The 20,397-nt window shown below is 38.6% G+C and overlaps 1 protein-coding gene across 1 annotated transcript in view; it reads right to left on the minus strand.

Moving 5' to 3' along the window:
- Window positions 1-2,977: 2,977 nt before the first annotated feature.
- vax2 (ventral anterior homeobox 2) overlaps window positions 2,978-20,397 on the minus strand; it is a 46,802-nt gene continuing 29,382 nt past the window's right edge. Inside the window, exon 3 of the mRNA XM_034014741.3 lies at window positions 2,978-3,430. Within this exon, the coding sequence (XP_033870632.1) occupies window positions 2,978-3,430 (453 nt within the window). The remainder of the gene's footprint in view (window positions 3,431-20,397) is intronic.

Consider the following 20,397-nt stretch of genomic DNA (forward strand, 5'->3'; position numbering starts at 1 on the left):
CAACGTGGTTTACACAAGTCACAGCGTAATCACGTACTCCCTGCACTGACTGCACTGTGCTACGTGGCTTGTCCTGCTCTGAAAAGCAATCTCCGTTCATCATTTCAAAATACTGTATCCCAATTAAACGAAGTGACATCTCAATTAAACAACATAAATAGCAGTGGGAAGAATCGTCACCCGGAGTTGTATCCCGTTTAAGCAGCAATCCTGATTATCAGGATCCCGATTAGTCGGTGCAGTCGGTGTACAGTTTAACAATGTTTGGGTTTCTGTGACCTAAATGTCAAGAGATAAATGTGAGATGTGATGCTTAATAAATTATATTTACATGTAAGGATGTGTTCCTCCATATAACAGTTCTGAATTGCACACTGCTTTGTACTCACTGCACTCTATATCATGGCTGAATATCTTGGCTCCCTGTTTCTCAAATGCTTTAGACAAGGTGGCTCTCAGAACATTCCCTGTGCCTCTTCCACCTTTTCAAACTCAGTGATTGGTCCTCATCAATACTTCTAGAAATTAGATGGATCTCACTGGCATTATGCTCGCACTTTAATCCAACAAGCAAGTGCCCGGGGGGGGGGGGGGGGTAAGAATATCAATCAGCAGCCAACAGCTGCTGTCAGCAGTCAGGGTTACATGCAGCAGTGTAAATAAATGCCCTCTCGGATCTGGTGATTGTGACCACTGTGTTGAGATGAAATCTCAATCCAACAAAATACACTTACGATATCTGGCCAAATGGTGGCACAATACATCATCATAATAATAAATAATAATAATAATAATAATAATAATAATTTAATAAATACAATCTTAAAAGGAGAATACATATCAGCTAGAATATTCAGTGTTGTGCACATCCCATCACTGTGATCCCCCTCATGGGGTTTTGCTTGTGTTCAGTAATATAAGGAGAAGCTTGTAGAGGGTATCTGATGGGTTTTGTGATTTTGGTGGGGTGGGGGCTGTATCTTGAGATATTACAGTGTCATTTCAAAGTTTGTTTATAGAGTGATTTCCATGGGGACCAGAGTAAAAATGAGTTGGAGGTCTCTTATCAAATGATATTCACACTGGTAGAACTGACTCACAGTCGAAATCATATCTTGATACACCAGCGGTTTTACAATGGTATTAACCGTTAGACAGAGGTAATCTGTCGCCATGACATTGCTGCTAATGCTGTGGCCTGCTAAGAGCCCAGCAGGTGTTTCTTCTATCTAATACAATGGGGTTACAAGTAGGGGTTCTGTTTCTGTTTCAGAGAATACCTGAGTTACAAACTCAGGTATTCTCTGAAACATTGTGAAAGCCGGGCATTGATAAAGTATCCAACACCCTCACATGACAAACTAACTGCAGATCTTTGTTACTGTATTATCTTCTAAATGAACACACCACAATTTAAATTGAATCATAATGACTCCTACAGTAACAAGTGGGTGTGTGGATATAGAGGATATTCAAGAATTCCCTTGAATATTTCTTGAAGTCATTAGGTATTAATTAAAACAGAAAGAAGCTTGTTAAAAATGTGTTAATTTCGAAAGCACTAAACAATACTTTTCCCATTATTTGCAATCTACACAAGTACCAATCAATGATAAAGTTCAAGTTCACTGGACACAAGGGTTGAACAGAAGTCACTGAACTGCTACGTTATTGGACACTCCTTAGAAAAGTCAGGTCTTAGTGAAGTAAACTGATTTTACAACAGATGACAGAAAGATAGATAACAATTACAATATGAGTGGTTTAACAGATTAGGGTCTAGCTAGTTATTTGATCATTTTATGTTAGTTCACACTGCCAGAAAACTGTCTTTTTGGTACCTAACAATGTGTAGAATGATGGGGAAAGCATTATTTAATTTTGTAAAAGTTTCTTGGTGCACCAAGACCTGACTGGAAAATACTTTTTTCTGATTTTCTGGCGATTGTAAAAGCTCTGCAGTAAATGGCAGACTCGGTGGACCTCCAAGATGAGTGACTCAATCAACTACCCAGAGATCACATTTAATCTGAACAACCCCCTGTTAAAATCGGACCAATCTCTGTCCACAGAGCTTGTCGTTTCAGACCTATCATAGCTCAGCGGCTCGGTTGCCCAGCCCTCCTATTTGTAAGTGTAGCAGCGGCAGGTTTTAATATCAAATACATTTTGTTTACAAATAAAATCAAATAATAAAAAAAGAAAGCCTTGTTCTTGTTACACGTTTTGTAACATTGACAGTTTCACAATTATTATTATTTTTTTATTTTATTTTTTAAATGGCACTTTGGCATTGAAGACCAGTGTTCAATGTTCCTAGTAATAGCAGAGGGATTTGTCCAGGGTAAATTTTTCATCTGTATTGATAAGACCGGAAAGACATGATTAAACCCTCCTGCTCTTCCTCGAAATAGACTGTGGTTACAGTACAGTGTGGTCAGGTTAGAGATAGCTCAGCCACACAGAACAACAGCTTACAATTCAACTAAATCTGGGACCTTTGATGGCTTTACCAGGCTGCCTGAAGAGGAGAGGGCAAATGCAGACATCTTAAAGACAACCTTAAGAACTGAACTGCTGCCACACTTGATTTGCACTCTTTGGCCAGAAACTTGGGGGGGGGGGGGGGGGGGTGGTCCAAACTGATGTGGGGTTTTTCAAAGAAACAAAGGGGACAGGGGTAGGGGGTAAACCCCATTTGAGTGATAAAACATCAAATATCTTCCATAAAACACACACAGACATCATTTCAAACACTTTGGAAGTTTCTAAAAAGTTCCAGTGCCACACAGCCTTGAGAAAACCCACTAGTAGTGCAGCAGTGAATGAGGAGGAGGAGGGGCACAGAGGAACAAAGCTCCTCTCTTTGTCCAGTTTTAACCATCCTCATATATATATATATATATATATATATATATATATATATATATATATATATATATATATATATATATATATATTAGGGGCAGATCTGATTCTAAAAGCTGGTCTTCCTGCCCCCTGAGTCGGCCTCCTTTCTCTCAATCCGTGTGTAAGGTTCAAAGGCCGATGCCCCGCAGCCATAGCTAGATGGCAATTCGTGCATGCTGCCCAGGACTGGCAGGCAGAGGGAAGGGGCACTGAGGTGGGGGGAGGTGGGCGCACCCAGCGAGGGCACCGACAGCCCGTAGGTGGCCCCCGCACTGGGCAGAGTGCTGCTGACTGCCAGGGAGGTGCTGCTGGGGCTTCCGTTGCCTGTGGAGTGTGGCAGGGCGCTGGACGAAGGGCTGAGCAGAGAGTTAGGGGGCACATTCAGCAGACGGCCCTGCTCCAGGAGACGCAGGATGTTGCAGGTGGCCAGGGACTCGGAGGAGGAGGAAGGGTTCTTGTCCGAGTCCTTTGCCTGGTCCTTCTTCTGCTTGGTGCGTCGGTTCTGAAACCACACTTTCACCTGGAACACATCAGAATACAGTTAGTAAACTCACAGATTGTCTGAGGGTGGAGGGTCTTCTTTTAATGATTAGGAGGCATTACTGATAAATGCATGGCTTTCATTTCTGGAGGCAGGATTTGAATCTAGATCAAGTGCTCGCAGTGGACATTGGACCCCATTATAACACTGCCACACAAATCGGCACAGTTGGCGAACTGCACAGAAACTGGTCAGGATTAGGGTGAAGGAAAGGTCTTGGTGCTGGACATTAAAGAAAGAAAGAAAGAAAGAAAGAAAGAAAGATGTAAGCTTGCAATTGGACACTTCACTTCAGGTTACAATTACCCATTTACTCAATAACAAAGTGTAATTATTAGAAATGTCAAAAGTACTACATTTTCAAATGATTCCACACAGTTGTATATTATTCCTCACTATAACATACTGTCATTTTTAATGCTGCATTCATTCTAGCTAATTTTGCCAGCTAATTTGCGTAACGTACTGAAATTCAGTTTTGCGTTTTTTTGAAAAGCGTTAAGCGGGTGTAAAGTGCCCCCAAGTCCAAAGAGATGAAAGGATTAAGAGTGTTATCCTCGGGCAGTGACGTCTTCCAGCTTACAAGAGATTTATTGCATCTTTCAAAATAATATCTTTGTCTGCCTGACATGCACTCAGGACCTGGGAACACAGAACCCATCCCTTCATGGCTGACCTTTCAACAACCCCTGCCGACATCTACATTTAACATCCAAGCCCTTACACACAGAGCTCATTAGGAGAGCAGGACCTGACCATTAGGAGAGCAGGTGCTGACGATTAGGAGAGCAGGAGCTGACCATTAGGAGAGCAGGTGCTGACCATTAGGAGAGCAGGTGCTGACCATTAGGAGAGCAGGTGCTGACCATTAGGAGGGCAGGAGCTGACCATTAGGAGAGCAGGTGCTGACCATTAGGAGAGCAGGTGCTGAGCATTAGGAGAGCATGAGCTGACCATTAGGAGAGCAGGTGCTGACCATAAGGAAAGCAGGTGGTGACCATTAGAAGAGCAGGTGGTGACCATTAGGAGAGCAGGTGGTGACCATTAGGAGGGCAAGTGCTGACCATTAGGAGAGCAGGAGCTGACCATTAGGAGAGCAGGTGCTGACCATAAGGAGAGCAGGTGGTGACCATTAGGAGAGCAGGTGGTGACCATAAGGAGAGCAGGTGCTGACCATTAGGAGGGCAGGTGCTGACCATTAGGAGAGCAGGTGCTGACCATTAGGAGAGCAGGAGCTGACCATTAGGAGAGCAGGTGCTGACCATAAGGAGAGCAGGTGGTGACCATTAGGAGAGCAGGTGGTGACCATTAGGAGAGCAGGTGGTGACCATTAGGAGAGCAGGTGGTGACCATTAGGAGAGCAGGTGGTGACCATTAGGAGAGCAGGTGGCAAGTCTATTCACGTTGCTTTCTGTATTTAAAATCATTGCTTTTAGTTTGCATGATTGCACAATTTGTGCACAATTCTGCAGTACCTACTTGGACTGGTAACTGGCTATGGATGAGACTGTTCCAGGTGGATGCTGGTATGGTAGTAGTTCCACAATTCAGACAGCAGAACTTGCCTATGGGGCCAACTACCGTATGCTGGGATCGTGGAGCTCTGTGCCTGTGTTCAGTACCAGGGTCTACCATTAAGACTCCAGAAATGCTCTTTGAGAGCCTTGCTATGAATCATGCTTCATTTTAACTTGTGAAATTTAATAAATAAACAAACAATCTAGCTGTTTTTTTTCAGATTTCTAAGAAATTGGATTATGTTTCCAGAAAATTGCTTCAAATGACAAGCCTAATGATAGAATGATGGGTAACACTTTGCATTACTCTAATTACTGTGTATTTACTTAGTAGTTACTTTGTAAATACATGCGTACTTACACATAGTTACAATATTATCATGCATAGTAATGCACAACACCTTTCACATTGCATTTGTTTCAAAAGAAAAATCTTGCAGAATGTAAACACACACACACACACACACACACACACACAAACACAAACCATATACACTATTACAAATAAGTATTCCTTAATGGGATACAGAGTTCAAAGCTGGGGCAGACAAGGAGATGAATCTTATCTGTTTCTTTCTCTGACTCTGTTACATTACACGCCATCTGAAGAGGTTTGTAGGGCTATTCAGCCTGGCAGCTCATTCATTACAAAGCATGAGCTTTACAGGCACCTGAAGATTCTGCATCACAATACAGAATTAACAAATGTTGCTTCACAAAGCTGAATAAAACCTGTTGAATAATGTTACGTTAACATACTGGGGGTCGCGCCAAGACCTGCCTTTAAAATACTTGTGGCTTATTTTCTGGTGATTGTAAAAACTCCGCAGGATGATTGACTCAATCAACTACCTAGGATCACGTTTAATCTGACCAACCCCGTTACATCTGACCATGCACAGCTTGTGTCGTTTCAGACCTATCGTAGCCCTCCTATGTGAAAGTGAAGCGGCAGCGGGTTTTAATATCAAATACATTTTGTTCACAAATAAAATCAAATAATAAAAAAAATAGATTTAGATAAAACTGCAGTATATAAATGGGGGGGGGGGAGAGACAGAGACACACAGAGAGACACACAGAGAGAGAGACACACACAAAGAGAGACAAAGAGAGAGACAGAGGGAGAGAGACAGAGAGAGAGAGAGACAGAGAGAGAGACAGAGAGAGAGACAGAGAGAGACACGGCACAATTAAACAATTTAATGGTTTCAATATTATTATTTCAATATTTATTTCAATTTCTGTATTATTATTATTATTATTTATCTTCTATTCTATTTATTATTATTTTGTTACCATGGTTCCTTGTTTGTATATATATGCATCTGTTCGTAATATGTATGTAATTGCTTTGGCAACACTGTGGAAAATAAGTCATGCCAATAAAGCACTTTGAATTGAACTGAATTGAGAGACAGAGAGAGAGAGAGAGAGAGAGAGAGAGAGAGAGAGAGAGAGAGAAAGAGAGATGCTGAATTCTAGCATGAAGCTACTGTATGTATGGAGCCAGCTTTAATTTTACACGCGACGTTACAATGTTATTCTATTCTAACCCCATTCTGATAGCTCACCCCCAGTGTAAATCCAGCGCTGGAAACGAAAAGGCTTGTCTTTTACACAACCGGCTTCCACTTTACTTCGTTGATCAATAAGTTAATCGGTTTCCTCTTTTCAACTTCACCTGTTAAATCCTGACATATCTTTACTCTGTGTGTGCGTGTGTGTGTGTGTCTGTGTTTATTTTATTTTAATGAAACACATGTCCACAAGGGTTCAGCGAAAGGCTAGTGGCGTCTTACTGAAGCTCTGGTAGATATGACTTAGTAATCCGCCTCAGTCTAAAGCACTTAACCTATAAATACCGCAGTATGCTACGATGCTACAGATGGAATATAGCAATTAGGATGACGCTGTGTAGGGCGATTCAGTGGATCCCATTTACTCCTCAATAAACACCTGTAGCAGCAAAGCCTCCAGAGGAACATTCCTGTCCTGCTGGATTCATGCCATTGAGCTTCCAGCTGGGTCACACACACACACACACACACACTGAGAACATGATTTATCCAGGCTATATCCTTGAGCTTAAAGGATCGAGGGGAATAGAAAAAACACCAGTGCACCAATCTGAATACACACAGTAATACATCAATCTCAAGATTGAAAAACAAAGAACAGCGATGGAGTTGTTCTTGCACGCTTGAACACGGCTTCCCAGGAAAACACACATTATCAGAAGCAAAACTTTAAATTCTACATAACTACATTATCAAGACAATATGTGAAGAAATAACAATATTACAGGTCACATCTATTATTACATATAAATGTTTTTCTGAAAGACTTCCCTGGTTTTTGTCATTGGAACAAAGAGAATCTGCTGTGCCAGCCAGGCTCTGCCATTTAGCAGTGTTTGGATCTGCACATGGAGGTGATCAGCCCAGTTACTTTACTGCAGTTGTACATTTTGTACACTGTAGTTTCCCATCTTGTGCAAGACTAGTTCTACCCCACGGGACCACCTCTTCTTGTTTTCTTGCTTCAATCTCAGATCGGAGTGGTGCTTGAGTCTAAGACTTTGTTTCCATGAGCATGGGCTCCAGTTTGGCATACTGCAGCGGAGACTGTAATCTGGTGTATAAATCTGTAATACCAGGCCCTGTTGTATGATTTAAAAGCCTTCACCATGAGTAAAAAAAAAAGAATTACTAATTATAATGCACAGTATAAATGACATGTTTTTTTTTTTTAAATGATGTTATAATGGGGTACACTGGGCAACAAATGGCAACCCCCCAGGGGCTGCAGCATAGTTCATCCACTTCACCCCATAGCAGGAGAATCGTCTGCCAGCAGCACAAACTAAACCCAACGAGCAACTATTTACATAAGCGATTACTTTAACAGTGCACAAACAGGACGGCGCTGCTTACTCATTAATTAATTAAAGGAACGGAATGGATCTGCCCTCCCACAGAAGCTCATGACTAAAGCCTGCTAATCCTGAGTCAGCATATATAAGAGTTCTTTAAAAGGATATGTGTTCCTGGAATATGCATACTCTCATTGACAGCTAACAAGATTAACTCATTTGCAAAGGAGGCTCCCGCAGACATGTGGCATGTGCTGGTATTGTTGATACACAGACACTTCAGGCTCATCTCGGCATCAAGTGCCGTGCTGTGAGTATATAAACGTTGTACACCTGTTAGTGCCCTTTGATTAAATGCCAGGATTTGTCGTGTTGTTCATAGAGAACGCACGATGGTTCTAAGTGGGTAACGCACCAATAATCAACCAATGAAGACAAACACAGTCGGATCAGATAATCTACAGCTGTTTATGTCTTAAATCGCAAACTGATTATTTCAGTTACCTAAGAAGAATCATTGTGCTTTCTGTCAGCATTTACTCATTATGACTGATTTAATGAAGTCATTTACTTTACAATCTGGCCATTGAATTATGAAAAAATAATCTTCGAAACACTCATAGCATAAAAAGGAATCTAGGACGTGCACACTGCAAGCGAGGGTCTTAACCACTATGCAAAGATGCCGGGCTCGTCTGCATCTCACTGACAGAGGACAGATATTCCTAACGGCAGTACATCACACCACACTGCCTGTTACAGTACATAAGCACATCTCAAACAGAACCCACTGTAATCCAAGCGCCCTCAGTAATGCTGACTCACTTATTCTGAGTTGGCCTATTCAGAGACACCTTTTTAAAATGTTTGAAGTCTTCCCCCAAGAGAGATCTCCTAAATGAATATAATGTAGAGAATATGCATTTAACCCACAGAGACTTCCCAAGGACACAATACATCATAATGCGTTGCTCAGTTAAATTTATATAGAGATGGAGAGAGGCAGAATTTATGCCTCATTTCCACTGCCTTTCCCCAGGTATAGCTGAGCTGGACGATCTGGGCGAGGTGTAGCTGGAGGGTGTTTCCACTAATAAAGTATTTAGCGAGTTATTTTAATTTTTCTTCGCGCATGCGCAGTTTATTTTTGCTAACTCAAAAGTTACACATGCGCTGTCGGGCTCCACCACCAACAGTAAGTTAGTGGGTATTCATCAGTTTAATAATCTCTGTGGGTAATTTAATTTGCATTCCTTACATCACTTATGTCTTGTGGAGTCTTGTGACTTTATCCATTTAATGTTTTACGACTTATTTTATTTATTTATTTATTTTAAATGCTTCCGACCTTAACTAAGTCTATGAAGCTAAACCCTGGATGCAGTACCATGATTGACACTGCTATCTCCCATGGGGACTCCACAAGTTGATATAGCAATGTATGAAATTGTACCTCTTAAATATTTACAGCCAAGATATTACTCAGTATATATTTAGTTTATATGCATTATATACACTTTAAAACATAAGCATACAAGATATATATTCGTAATACTAATATATTGTAGCATGCATGGGGGTAGTCGTCAGGGCTGGTAGGTGATGCAATCAAATATGAAAACATAATTCCGATACCAGCTCCTGCTGTGTATCTGTGGAGCTGTGTAGCGAAGAGTTACGTGTTGCATTGTTTTGTGTCGCTGTTCTGTGTTTTGTCTATGTGCCTGTCCATGTGAAGGAGTGCACCTGTGGGGTAGGGGGGGAGCGTGATCGAGTCGTGGTCCGAATGTGCTTGTGAATGTTGTCCAATCATGTTGTGTTTGTGCCCTATTCAATTTGTGGGGTCCAATAACGTGCCTTATTATGTCTACTTTGTATGTCTGGTTATACCTATGAGAAGCCCCTGCCTGCGGGAACCGAGGTTCGCCACAATATTGTGTATGATACCATATAACAAACAATGTAATGGTGCACGATAACTAACATTAACCAAATATTTGAGGGTTTGTTTCCGAACACAAAAATCACGTAATAAATTGCTCACAAACAATTATGGATTTGTGGCATTTGACTGATCATTTATGTTCAGAACCCTCCTTCTGTGTCAACTGTGATGCACAATCATACACTATAGCTGTAAATACAATAGGGTAGCTGCATTTAACTACACCTTGCCCAGACCGTCCAGCTCAGCTATACCTGACAAAATTACACTGAAATGAATACAGAAATCTTTAACTACACCTCAACCAGACTGTCCAGCGCAGTTATACCTGGGCAAAGGCAGTGAAAACGAGGCACAGCAGTTTCATGCAGATTACTAACCAACAGGTGGCAGGGACTCTATACAGTATGTGTTCACACACAGAGAGATGGATATAGAGTCCATTTCTTATTTCTTTAATATTTCTTTATTTATTATCCACTCAAAAGACTTTGCCACAGGAAGCGAAAGGAAACAGCCAGTGATATACAGTCGATGGTCATGATGGTAACCAGGGGCGTCATTTCAGAAAAATTCTGGGGGTGGGGGGTGGGGGGAGGAGGGCAAAGTTGTGACAACATTGAACATTCTCTGTCCCAAATAGCATCATGAATGAGAAAAAACAGGCAGTAACTGGACCTGTTTACAACGAGATAGCGTGCTGCGCTTGGTCAACATCATTCCTATTCTTAAAATAAATTCTACAAAATGTGCAATGCAAGTATTTTTAAAGCACGGTTTATACAGTCAAGATTTTTGCTCTTACTCTTTTTATTTATATATATGCTCTGAGCACACTCTTAAACTCAGGGGAGGCGTTCAAGGAGGACAGAGATGTTTTAAACTCCTGTAGTGGTTTTGTTCGTGCACTGGGCGTGCTATATGTCCAGACAACTTTCTAATATTCAAGTAAATCACACAGACTCATTTAATTTGAAGTTTTAATGAATCAGAGCAGTAGTAGTGCTCTTTTCAGTTTATTAAATGCTTTAAAAACTGGATTGGTTGGTTGCGCAGACCACCATAAATCCCAAGTAAAAAGCAGTTTGGGCGATCCAGTGCCTTTACAGGTTTAACAGCATTTGTACTTCAATACAGTAATACAAATATGATTATTGTATATTTAGCCTTCAGGCTATGCATGCATAAAGTTAAACATACCCACCGCTAAATTCTAGAACATTCAATATATATCACTCTCTTAAGACTAAAACATAATTTCTATACCTTATAGCAATGCAGTAATATAAAAGAGATATTAAATTCAAATATATATATGCTTACCTTCCAGTATATGTAGTGTAGGATATATTGAAAAATAAGAACCGTCTTCAAAAGGCAGAGACTTGTGAATATGACCAAACAGCAATCAGTTTTTCAGAGATCCTCAGAGCATGGAACATACCACTTGTAGTTAGCAAGTCGCACGATATCGAATGGGGTCTTGCTCTGGGCTTATATAGGATTTTGAATAGGATCCATTGAATACATCAGAAGTCCCAAGTAAATCTAATCATCACTCAGCCTTGACATTTCTTATCTTTAAGTTAATAATACATTCTAGAAGGATTTGGTCAACTGCTTTTTCAAAACTGATTGCATATAACTTCTTGCCAAAAAATACTGGAACATGATTTAATCGCTCTTTTTTTTCCAACTGCTCCTTTTTCTAAAATGTCAGGTGGCCCAAAGTTCACAGAATCATTGCTATAATATAATACAAGTATATGTGTATATATGAGAGATGTTTTTAATATGTAACACCAGCTCTATTTGATTATATTTAGCTGGGTGAAAAATATATGTCCCTCTGAGCTGCATATTTTGTTACCTTTTCAGTGTGTTGTCAATGGGCCAGTTTAACTTCATATACAAATGTGTGTTAAAGTATGGGACAAAGACTGCCTTTGAATAAGCATACAGTGGTCAGTTCAGTTATTTTCATTTAAATTTTAAACTATAATGAACATGTTAAGTATAATAGCCTTATTTAACTGTTCCATTCTCGTACTATGCTTGACCTCTCTCTGTTTCTAAAAGTTGCCTGCTCAAGCAGGATTCAGACACCCTGTTTTATTGCCAAGACTATTGTTTTGATTAATATGAAACACCATTGTAAGCAATTCTTCAAATTCACCGCATGAAATCAGTTTTCTCCCAAAGAAAGTCGCTACTTATTTGATAAGATAATTCGTAGAAAGCTCACTTCGACTGCCATGTTTTCTTATCATAGAAAGACCTTGGATTCAAAACTACGGACTACAAGTAAATCTCACTTTGACTGCCAAAAAGAACCTACCATATCTAGCACCGCTCTGCTTGCAAGCAGATAAGGGCAAGGCTATTTTTCTGTAAGTTTTTTGAATACTAAAATTATTGAATACAGTTTACACTTTATTTGTCTAATATTCCAACCTAACAATTCCTGTTTTTTATTGCAGTAAAACCTTTATATAAACAAAACATTTATATTCTTTAATTTAATGGATATTGTAATGTCTAAAAGATTTTTTGTTTAGTTGGAGAAAGAAACTGAACTAATTCTTAAATTGATTAAATTAAATGCTCACTTCTGCTTTTACAGTCTATTTGTATTACAGTAGAGCCATAACAAGCAAAAACACTTGTTAGTTTAAATATTATGTTTCTTATTAAATCGAAATACTTAAAACATATTATTTCTCTTCAGAGAGTTTTGTCACTCTATTATTAGATCGGAATACTTTATTTAAAACCTCTATGCTTAGTAACAACACAATCAAATAAAATCAAATAGGTCTTTTTAGTTTCAAATATCATTCTGTCTAGAAAGGGGTTACCCTTTTGTTTTTGCTAATTTGCAATACCTAACCGTTTTTAGTTCCCCCAGATGCCTGCTTCTTTCAAGGTTACAGGCTTCCACTTGAAATAGTGTGACCGGCTTTCAAGAGTGTATGTGCACTAATGACAAAGGCACACAGACAAGCTTTTTTTTCTAACATTCTTGTTCAGTTTTGTTAGTTCAAATCATTGTAACATGTTCATAATTTGCTGCAATATTATTTATGCTGGTTTTATATTCTTTAAAACACAGTACAATTATTATAATATTCTGACAGTGTCAGTTAGTACTGAACTTCTTTAGTTTTTAACTGTAATATGTTCTTTCAACAATAATAGTTATTTGTATAAAAGTTTAACATGAAATGATTTTATAACATGTATTTCTAATTCAGTTACTTCAGTATAACAGTTGCTCCTAGAAATGGCAATATTATTTTACTGAATTAAGTCTGACCCCTTTCTCTGTTCATACAAAATCCAGTTGAAGCAGGTTTTAAGACATCCTAGCCTTTTGCCAATTTTTTGGTGTTGATTAATATGAAACATGAAGTAATGAAAGTAAAGTAACGAAATAAGCTACTTTTTCTCATAAAACTGGAATATGTTAACAAGGCCTTATGATAATAGCCTGCCAAGTTTGACTCCTTCCAGCAGGTGCTTTCATAGACTCCTAATAATATTTTCTACTGGTTTTACAGATCTATTTGAAAGCAGTATATACAGTATTACTATAATTATTGACAAAGAGTATATCATATTATTTTAATCAATACAGGTTAGTTTAAATAATCCAATTCATGTCTGATAACTCAGCACGTTCCCAACAGGAATCGAACTCTGTGCCAGGCTCAGCTCGGACTGGTTCTGCCAACACTACGACGACAGGCCTGTGCATCCAGCGTTTTACATCAGAGGTGTGGGCAACCAGGGCCTTTACTTGATACCTGCAAAAACTTAAATCTTGTCAGCTGGGCTCCCATCTCTGCATTCCCATTCCCATCATTAGTGGGAAGACTTCAAATAAATTAAACTGTTTCTATCAAAGAGTCAGACATCTCGGTTTATATACCTTTCACTGCCACTGCTCCCCCCTGCCTTATAACAAATGACACGCATGATGGTAACTGCAATTACACCAGCTTTTTTTTCCTTTAAGGTTTTTAATTGTGTTGCTCATTCCTTTCTGGTAAATATTTGTATGAGCAATGCACTGTTCTCTCTGCCAAAGACCCACTGGGTCCCTCTGGGACTGCTGGACATGGGACTGATTTTAATTTTAATCAACAAGAGCCACTTGTGTCCTCTACTGTTGACTGTGACATACAATTAGGAATATGCAAGGAATTTATAACACTCATCACAGCTCTAATGGCTTGTATCAATAAAGGATGACAGTTCAGATTAATTTATTGCACTTCAGGATTTTGGTTTACTGGGGTCTGTTTTAATGATTTATTGATCAAACCCTAATACTGATGCTTTTTAAATCTGTAATAATCCAGCTGTATTTGTTGACCCGCTTAGTGGATACAACGAGCAATAACAATACAGGTTCCTCTGAAAATCAGCTCAATAAAATGGGAAGGTGGTGATATTAAGATTTAGGACAAGGTGCCAACCAACACTGTTCCCAGGGTGAGAGAGAGTCTGCTGCTGAGGTAGGGGATGGGACGAGGGGAGATGCCAAGGCAAACCAGCACGGGGCACCCTTATAGTTTAAAACATTGCATTTACACATGCTTTTCCCATGATTATTATAAGAGATGATAAACTACAATCTCCCTATACACTCCTGAGTTTTAACATTCTTATTATGATTCAGAAGGTGCAGCAAGCCACTACATGCTGGTATTAACATTATAAACAGTGTTAATACCATGCACCCTGCAGTTAACCAGACTGAAACCGTCCAGTCGTCTGGCCTCAGTTTTTCAAGATTCCCAGTACATATACACAGCAAAACATCAGTGCTACCCAAACAAACAACAGCGACCTGCAAATTTCAAAGTTTTATCAGAGGAAGATGGGGAGACATGCATTGCCGTGTCATGCTCTGATCAGGGTAAACGGTGACCCAACCTGATATTGGGTAGAGGCAGGGGTTAATTGTTGCTGGATTGCACCAGATCCCAGATCAGGTACCTTTTTGTCTGACAGGTGAGAATTGTAAAGATTGCAAATAATGAAACAGGAAACTGCTTTTTGTGTTACAAAAAAAAAACTTGATATACATAACATACAATAAAAACTCTCCTTTCCATGAATTGAATGGCAAAAGTGTATTGTAATGATATATTTTAGGATGCGACATCTATAAGTAAGAAAACTATTCATTTTTTTATAACCCACACAGCAAAATGCCAAAACACTGGAGCTCTTAACAACAACAGTGTCGTTATTCCTGTTCATCCGATTAGTCGGCCTGCCACTGGTATTGTTCAAACCTGAAGATTGGGTTAAAACATGGCTAGGCAAAGGTCGGGATGCAGCTACTGACACCAACAATAGGGCATGAAACACACAAGCTGATGAGAACTTAAAGCATATATGGAAGCTACTGTAAATCAAGGTCACTATATTTAGTCTAGAAACAACAATTATTTCAGTAACCTTTTTATTTACAAATTAACCCCCTGGGTTGAGGTCTTAATGAAGTAGCCAGGCAGTGTACTGTATATGGTGGGCTATGGGCTGTTTATCCCATTACACCCTGTTATTGCAGGATAACTGCATTTGGAATCTCAATGCATGTGAACACAGAGAGATTCCACTTGTCATCTAATGTAGTCTTCGTTTCTTCTGTATCACTGCCTGTTTCCTTCCTTTACTGTATATCCCTGCCCGTTTCCTTCAGTTCCTGTATATCACTGCCTGTTTCCTTCCTTTAACATGCCTCATCATTGCTTCCCTCGCCATTACATGGTTGTACACTCAGAGCTGCCTGCCAGAACTCTAAAAGGTTCCAGCTAATAAATCAGATTTCAGTACATTAACTTGTACCTTGTGGGCTTCCTCACAGTGGAGTGCATGACATGAGAATATTAAGTCATGCACTGGCCTCTGGTACTTCTGTATCTATTTATGAATTTATACAAGAAGACTCAAAAGTAATCATGACAACTCTGGCAGCACACCGGACTGACCCTACAACCTGGCCATCAGGCTCATTTATTAAAATAGCTAACAGATACAAAGAACAGGAAATGATTTGCAAGTGACATGTATTAAAAAAAAATATGTCCTCAGTCACCCAGGAAGGGTGTTTGTTCTGTTTGTTCTTTCTATTATTATTATTATTACTATTATTATTATTATTATTATTATTATTATTATTATTATTATTATTATTATTATTAGTATTATTATTATGGTGCTGTATTTAAATGCTTCACTTTAACAAATAAAAATACAGTGTTCCATCTAGGCTACATACATACAGAAGTCGAGTCTATACAATTTTTTTTCTTTTATTTTATTTTTTTAAATCAGGGACATAATAATAAAAGGTTAAAAATTGGAAAAATAAATTGTCTCCGAGCGCCACTCTTCCAATGTGATTTGAAAACAGCAATTACAAAAACAAAGCAATGACCCTACGTGATCTATTTCTGTATGTTTGTCTGCTTGCTGAATAAACATGCAATTAGTTTTATAAAGCCAGTTAAAACCCATTACCTAACCCACTTCCACTAAATCATCTGCTTTCCTATGAAATAATGGTCCAGCATAGCCTAATTAATATAATTACTACAAATAGTAGGTCACACCATTTCCCTTACTTTCCCTTGTTTTGTTAATTTTAAGGGGCCTTCATAAGAGGTGAATAAATCCCACATATGCAAAAGTAGCAAAAGCATGTTTTTGTAATCTGCATCATCAGGGTCTATATAGGGGAGCTATAACACGTTCTTCAACTGTGGCTGAATATGAACCTAATAGTTAAAGTGAGAGGGGACTGGGGGGGGGGCAGCCCCCCCAGCTAAGAAAATTGAACCCCTCCCCCCAGCTATATGGAACAAGAGACCAATGAGAGCTGAAACAATATTATAGGATAACTGAAAGTTTGTGGTGGAACTAGAATTTAGAAAGGCAAAGAGAGAGATAGAAATGAACATTGCCAAGGAGGCTAAAACCAATTCCAAAAGTTTTGAATTTATTATAACAGCAAAAGAACATTCAAGGAGGAAGTAAAATGTCTAACATGGCAACATCATAGATGAAGAGAAAAAAAAGCAAATATATTAAATGATTACTTTTCACAAGTTTTTACAAAGGAGGATACAGACAGCATGCCCCACATGTCAACCTGTTCCTATCCAGTTTTAAATAACTTTAGCAAAACAGAGGCAGAAGTGTTAAAGGGACTAGAAGCTTTTAAAATAAACAAATCCCCTGGGCTGGATGAGATCCTCCCAATAGTACTCAAAGAAATGAGAGAAGTTATTTACAAACCGCTAAACAAGATCATGCAACAGTCTCTTGAGACAGGGGTTGTACCGACAGACTGGAAAATTGTAAACATAATACAGATACACAAAAAGGGAGACAAAACCGAACCAGGAAACTACAGACCAATAAGCCTGACTTCTATTATATGTAAACTTATGTAAACTCTTTCAGGGGTTAGGCACCAAAATGCCGCATCTCCCTTTAAAAGCAAGTGTAAATATTTACGAATGTGAGATGACGTTGGCCTGAGAAATATTATATATATATATATATATATATATATATATATATATATATATATATATATATATATATATATATATATATATATATATATATATATATATATATATATATATATATATATATATTACACACACACACATAATGCGATGCAAGCGATCAAAATATTGGGCAGCAGTGTGGAGTAGTGGTTAGGGCTCTGGACTCTTGACCGGAGGGTTGTGGGTTCAATCCCTGGTGGGTGACACTGCTGTTGTACCCTGTTGTACTTTACCTAGATTGCTCCAGTAAAAACCCAACTGTATAAATGGGTAATTGTATGTAAAAATAATGTGATATCTTGTAACAATTGTAAGTCGCCCTGGATAAGGGCGTCAGCCAAGAAATAAATAATAATAATAATAATAATAATAATAATAATATTGTAGCTTGCACGGGAGAATGCAGCAGTAGGGCTGGTAGGTGACGTAATCACACACAAAGACATAAGCCCGATAGCCGGCTCTTTTGTACAGCGGTATCGGCGCTATGCTTCAGTGCGAGAGGTCCCGGATTCGCGCCTGTGTGTGGATTGCTTCGTCCTGTGTGATGCGTCTGCCTGCGGGAACCGAGATCGCTACACTATATTTAAATGGATTACCAAATGAAATTCATCATTTTACTTCAATGAGGTTTAAGTACTTGACTCCCGCTCGTTTATATTCTTCATCAAAATCTCTTTATTGATTTAAAAAAATGACACAGTTGTATAACAAACAACGCGTTTCGACACTAAACGTGTCTTCATCGGGTATATTAACACCAGCAGAATACATGAACCCCAGTTTCTTGCAACAGTTGTGATGGTGACCAAACGTGTGAGTACTGTTGTGTAAAAAAAGTAGCTTAAAATAAACAATTGTTTAGGAAATGCAGAACAAGAACAGCAACAAATAAAAATACACTTAAGGTGTGTGTCTTGCACACGTGCCATTAACAAAATGTCCTGAAAACTTAACGTAATTAATGAAGGGCTGTAATGCAGTAAAAAGAGCAACAATTAAACAAACAAGGACGTGAAAAGGTTACCGTACCAAGCTGAAAAAAATTGTCTTTGTGAACTCCAATAAAGCAATGTTATCTTTCGCCAGTCAAATCGTAGGGTGCCTAAATAAAGTTTTGAGTAAACACGATTTTTCTTTTCTTTTTTTTTTTTGCGTCTTGAGTCCCAGGAGACTTTGTTACATTGTTTACCGTCAGGAGTTTAAGTGATTTAATTGCACAAGATTCCATGGTTAGATGATGAGCTGATAATATGTCTTCAGCCAAAGAATCAGCGACAGTAATTTAAGAGCAATGTTACCAGTATGTAGAGTTAGCTTTTGTACTAGTAAAGCAGGGCCAGCTGTTGAACAAAGTTTATTTCTCAAACTGACCATTTAAAAAAAAATGTGAAAGCAGAACACACAGAAATGCGTGCGGTCAGCTGGCTTGCACGAAAAAAAAGTTACAAGAAATAGATGTCTACAATTATTTATTTCAGCATTTTTGGCAAAAAACGTTAATTCAAAAGTATTCATACCCTTTGATGCTAAGTTAGTGTTTTCTAGGTGAACATTCTTATAGAGTATAAAAGGGTTATATGATGATTTCCGTCATTACAAATAAGTCAATATGGGAAAAAGTAAAGAGCTATCTGAAGACCTTAGGCAGAAAATTATTTATTGTTATAAAGCTGGAGAAGGATACAAGAAGATTTCCAAGCATTTGAGTATCCCAATTTCAACTATTGTTTCTATTATCAAAAAGTACAAGACTCATGGTACTGTCACAACACTCCCTCGGTCTGGAAGAAAGAAGGTTTTTTCACCAAGAACAAGTTGAAGAATTGTGAGGAAGGTTAATAACAATCCGAGATTGACTGTCAAAGGGAATTGGCTGCAAGTGGGTTGAGTAGGTTGAGTATTGCATGGTGAAGGTCTCAATGTTCACAGGCCAAGGAAAAAGCCACTCCGAGGAAAACCTCACAAGGACAATCACTTAAAGTTTGCAAATCGGCATATGAATGATGGATATGAGTTCTGGTCAAAGGTTTTGTGGAGTGATGAAACAAAAATCGAGCTATTTGGTCACGCTGATAGTCATTACGTTTGGAGAAAGTCTGGTGAGGCTTACAAAGAAAAGAACACCATACCTCCTGTCAAGCATGGACGTGGTAATATCCTCCTATGGGGCTGTTTTTTCTCTAAAGGCACAGGACATTTAGTTCCAATACATGGTAAAATGGATTCCATAGCATAACAAAAGATACTGGCCTATCATCTGAAACCCTCCGCTACAAAACTTGGTTTAAAGCGCAACTGGACGTTCCAACACAACAACAATCCAAAGCACACATCAAAATCTATGTCAGAATGGTTAATGAAGAATAAAATCAAGATTCTGGAATGGCCTAGTCAAAGTCCCAATCTAAATCCAATGGAGAATCTTTGGTATGAGTTGAAGAAGGCTGTGCACAAAAGAAGTCCTCGGAATTTGAATGAACTAGAACAATTTTGCATTGAGGAATGGTCAAGAATCACGAAAGCCAAAAGTTCATTGACAAATATCCTAATCGTTTAAAAGAGGTTATTATTGCTAAAGTTGCCTCAACTGCCTATTCATTTCCTTTTCCTTGTCAGGGTATGAATACTGTTGAATTAGCAAAAAAGTGCTGAAATAAATAATTGTAGACATCTATTTCTTGTAACTTCTGTTCCTCATCCACAAAAGCAAATTTGTTGCTACAAAAAATTGTCCCTAAAATTCTTTGTTTTTGAGAAATTTCTAGTATTATAAATTTATATTAGGGTATGTAAACTTTTGACTACAACTAATTATATATTTAAATAAACTCAAATTGATTTTAAGAAGATAGGCCTACCCTTTAAACAACCGCTTTATTCCTTATGTACCTTAAGTACTGTATACTGTAATGTTTCTATGTCACACTCCAGTGTTTTCTGTGCATCTAAAGTATTTTCTTAAACAACTAAAATGAGATTGCACAGTTCTCCACATATTTAGCAGTCGTTTA

This window comes from Acipenser ruthenus, chromosome 2 (assembly GCF_902713425.1).
Source record: "Acipenser ruthenus chromosome 2, fAciRut3.2 maternal haplotype, whole genome shotgun sequence".
NCBI classification, from domain to species: Eukaryota; Metazoa; Chordata; class Actinopteri; order Acipenseriformes; family Acipenseridae; genus Acipenser; species Acipenser ruthenus.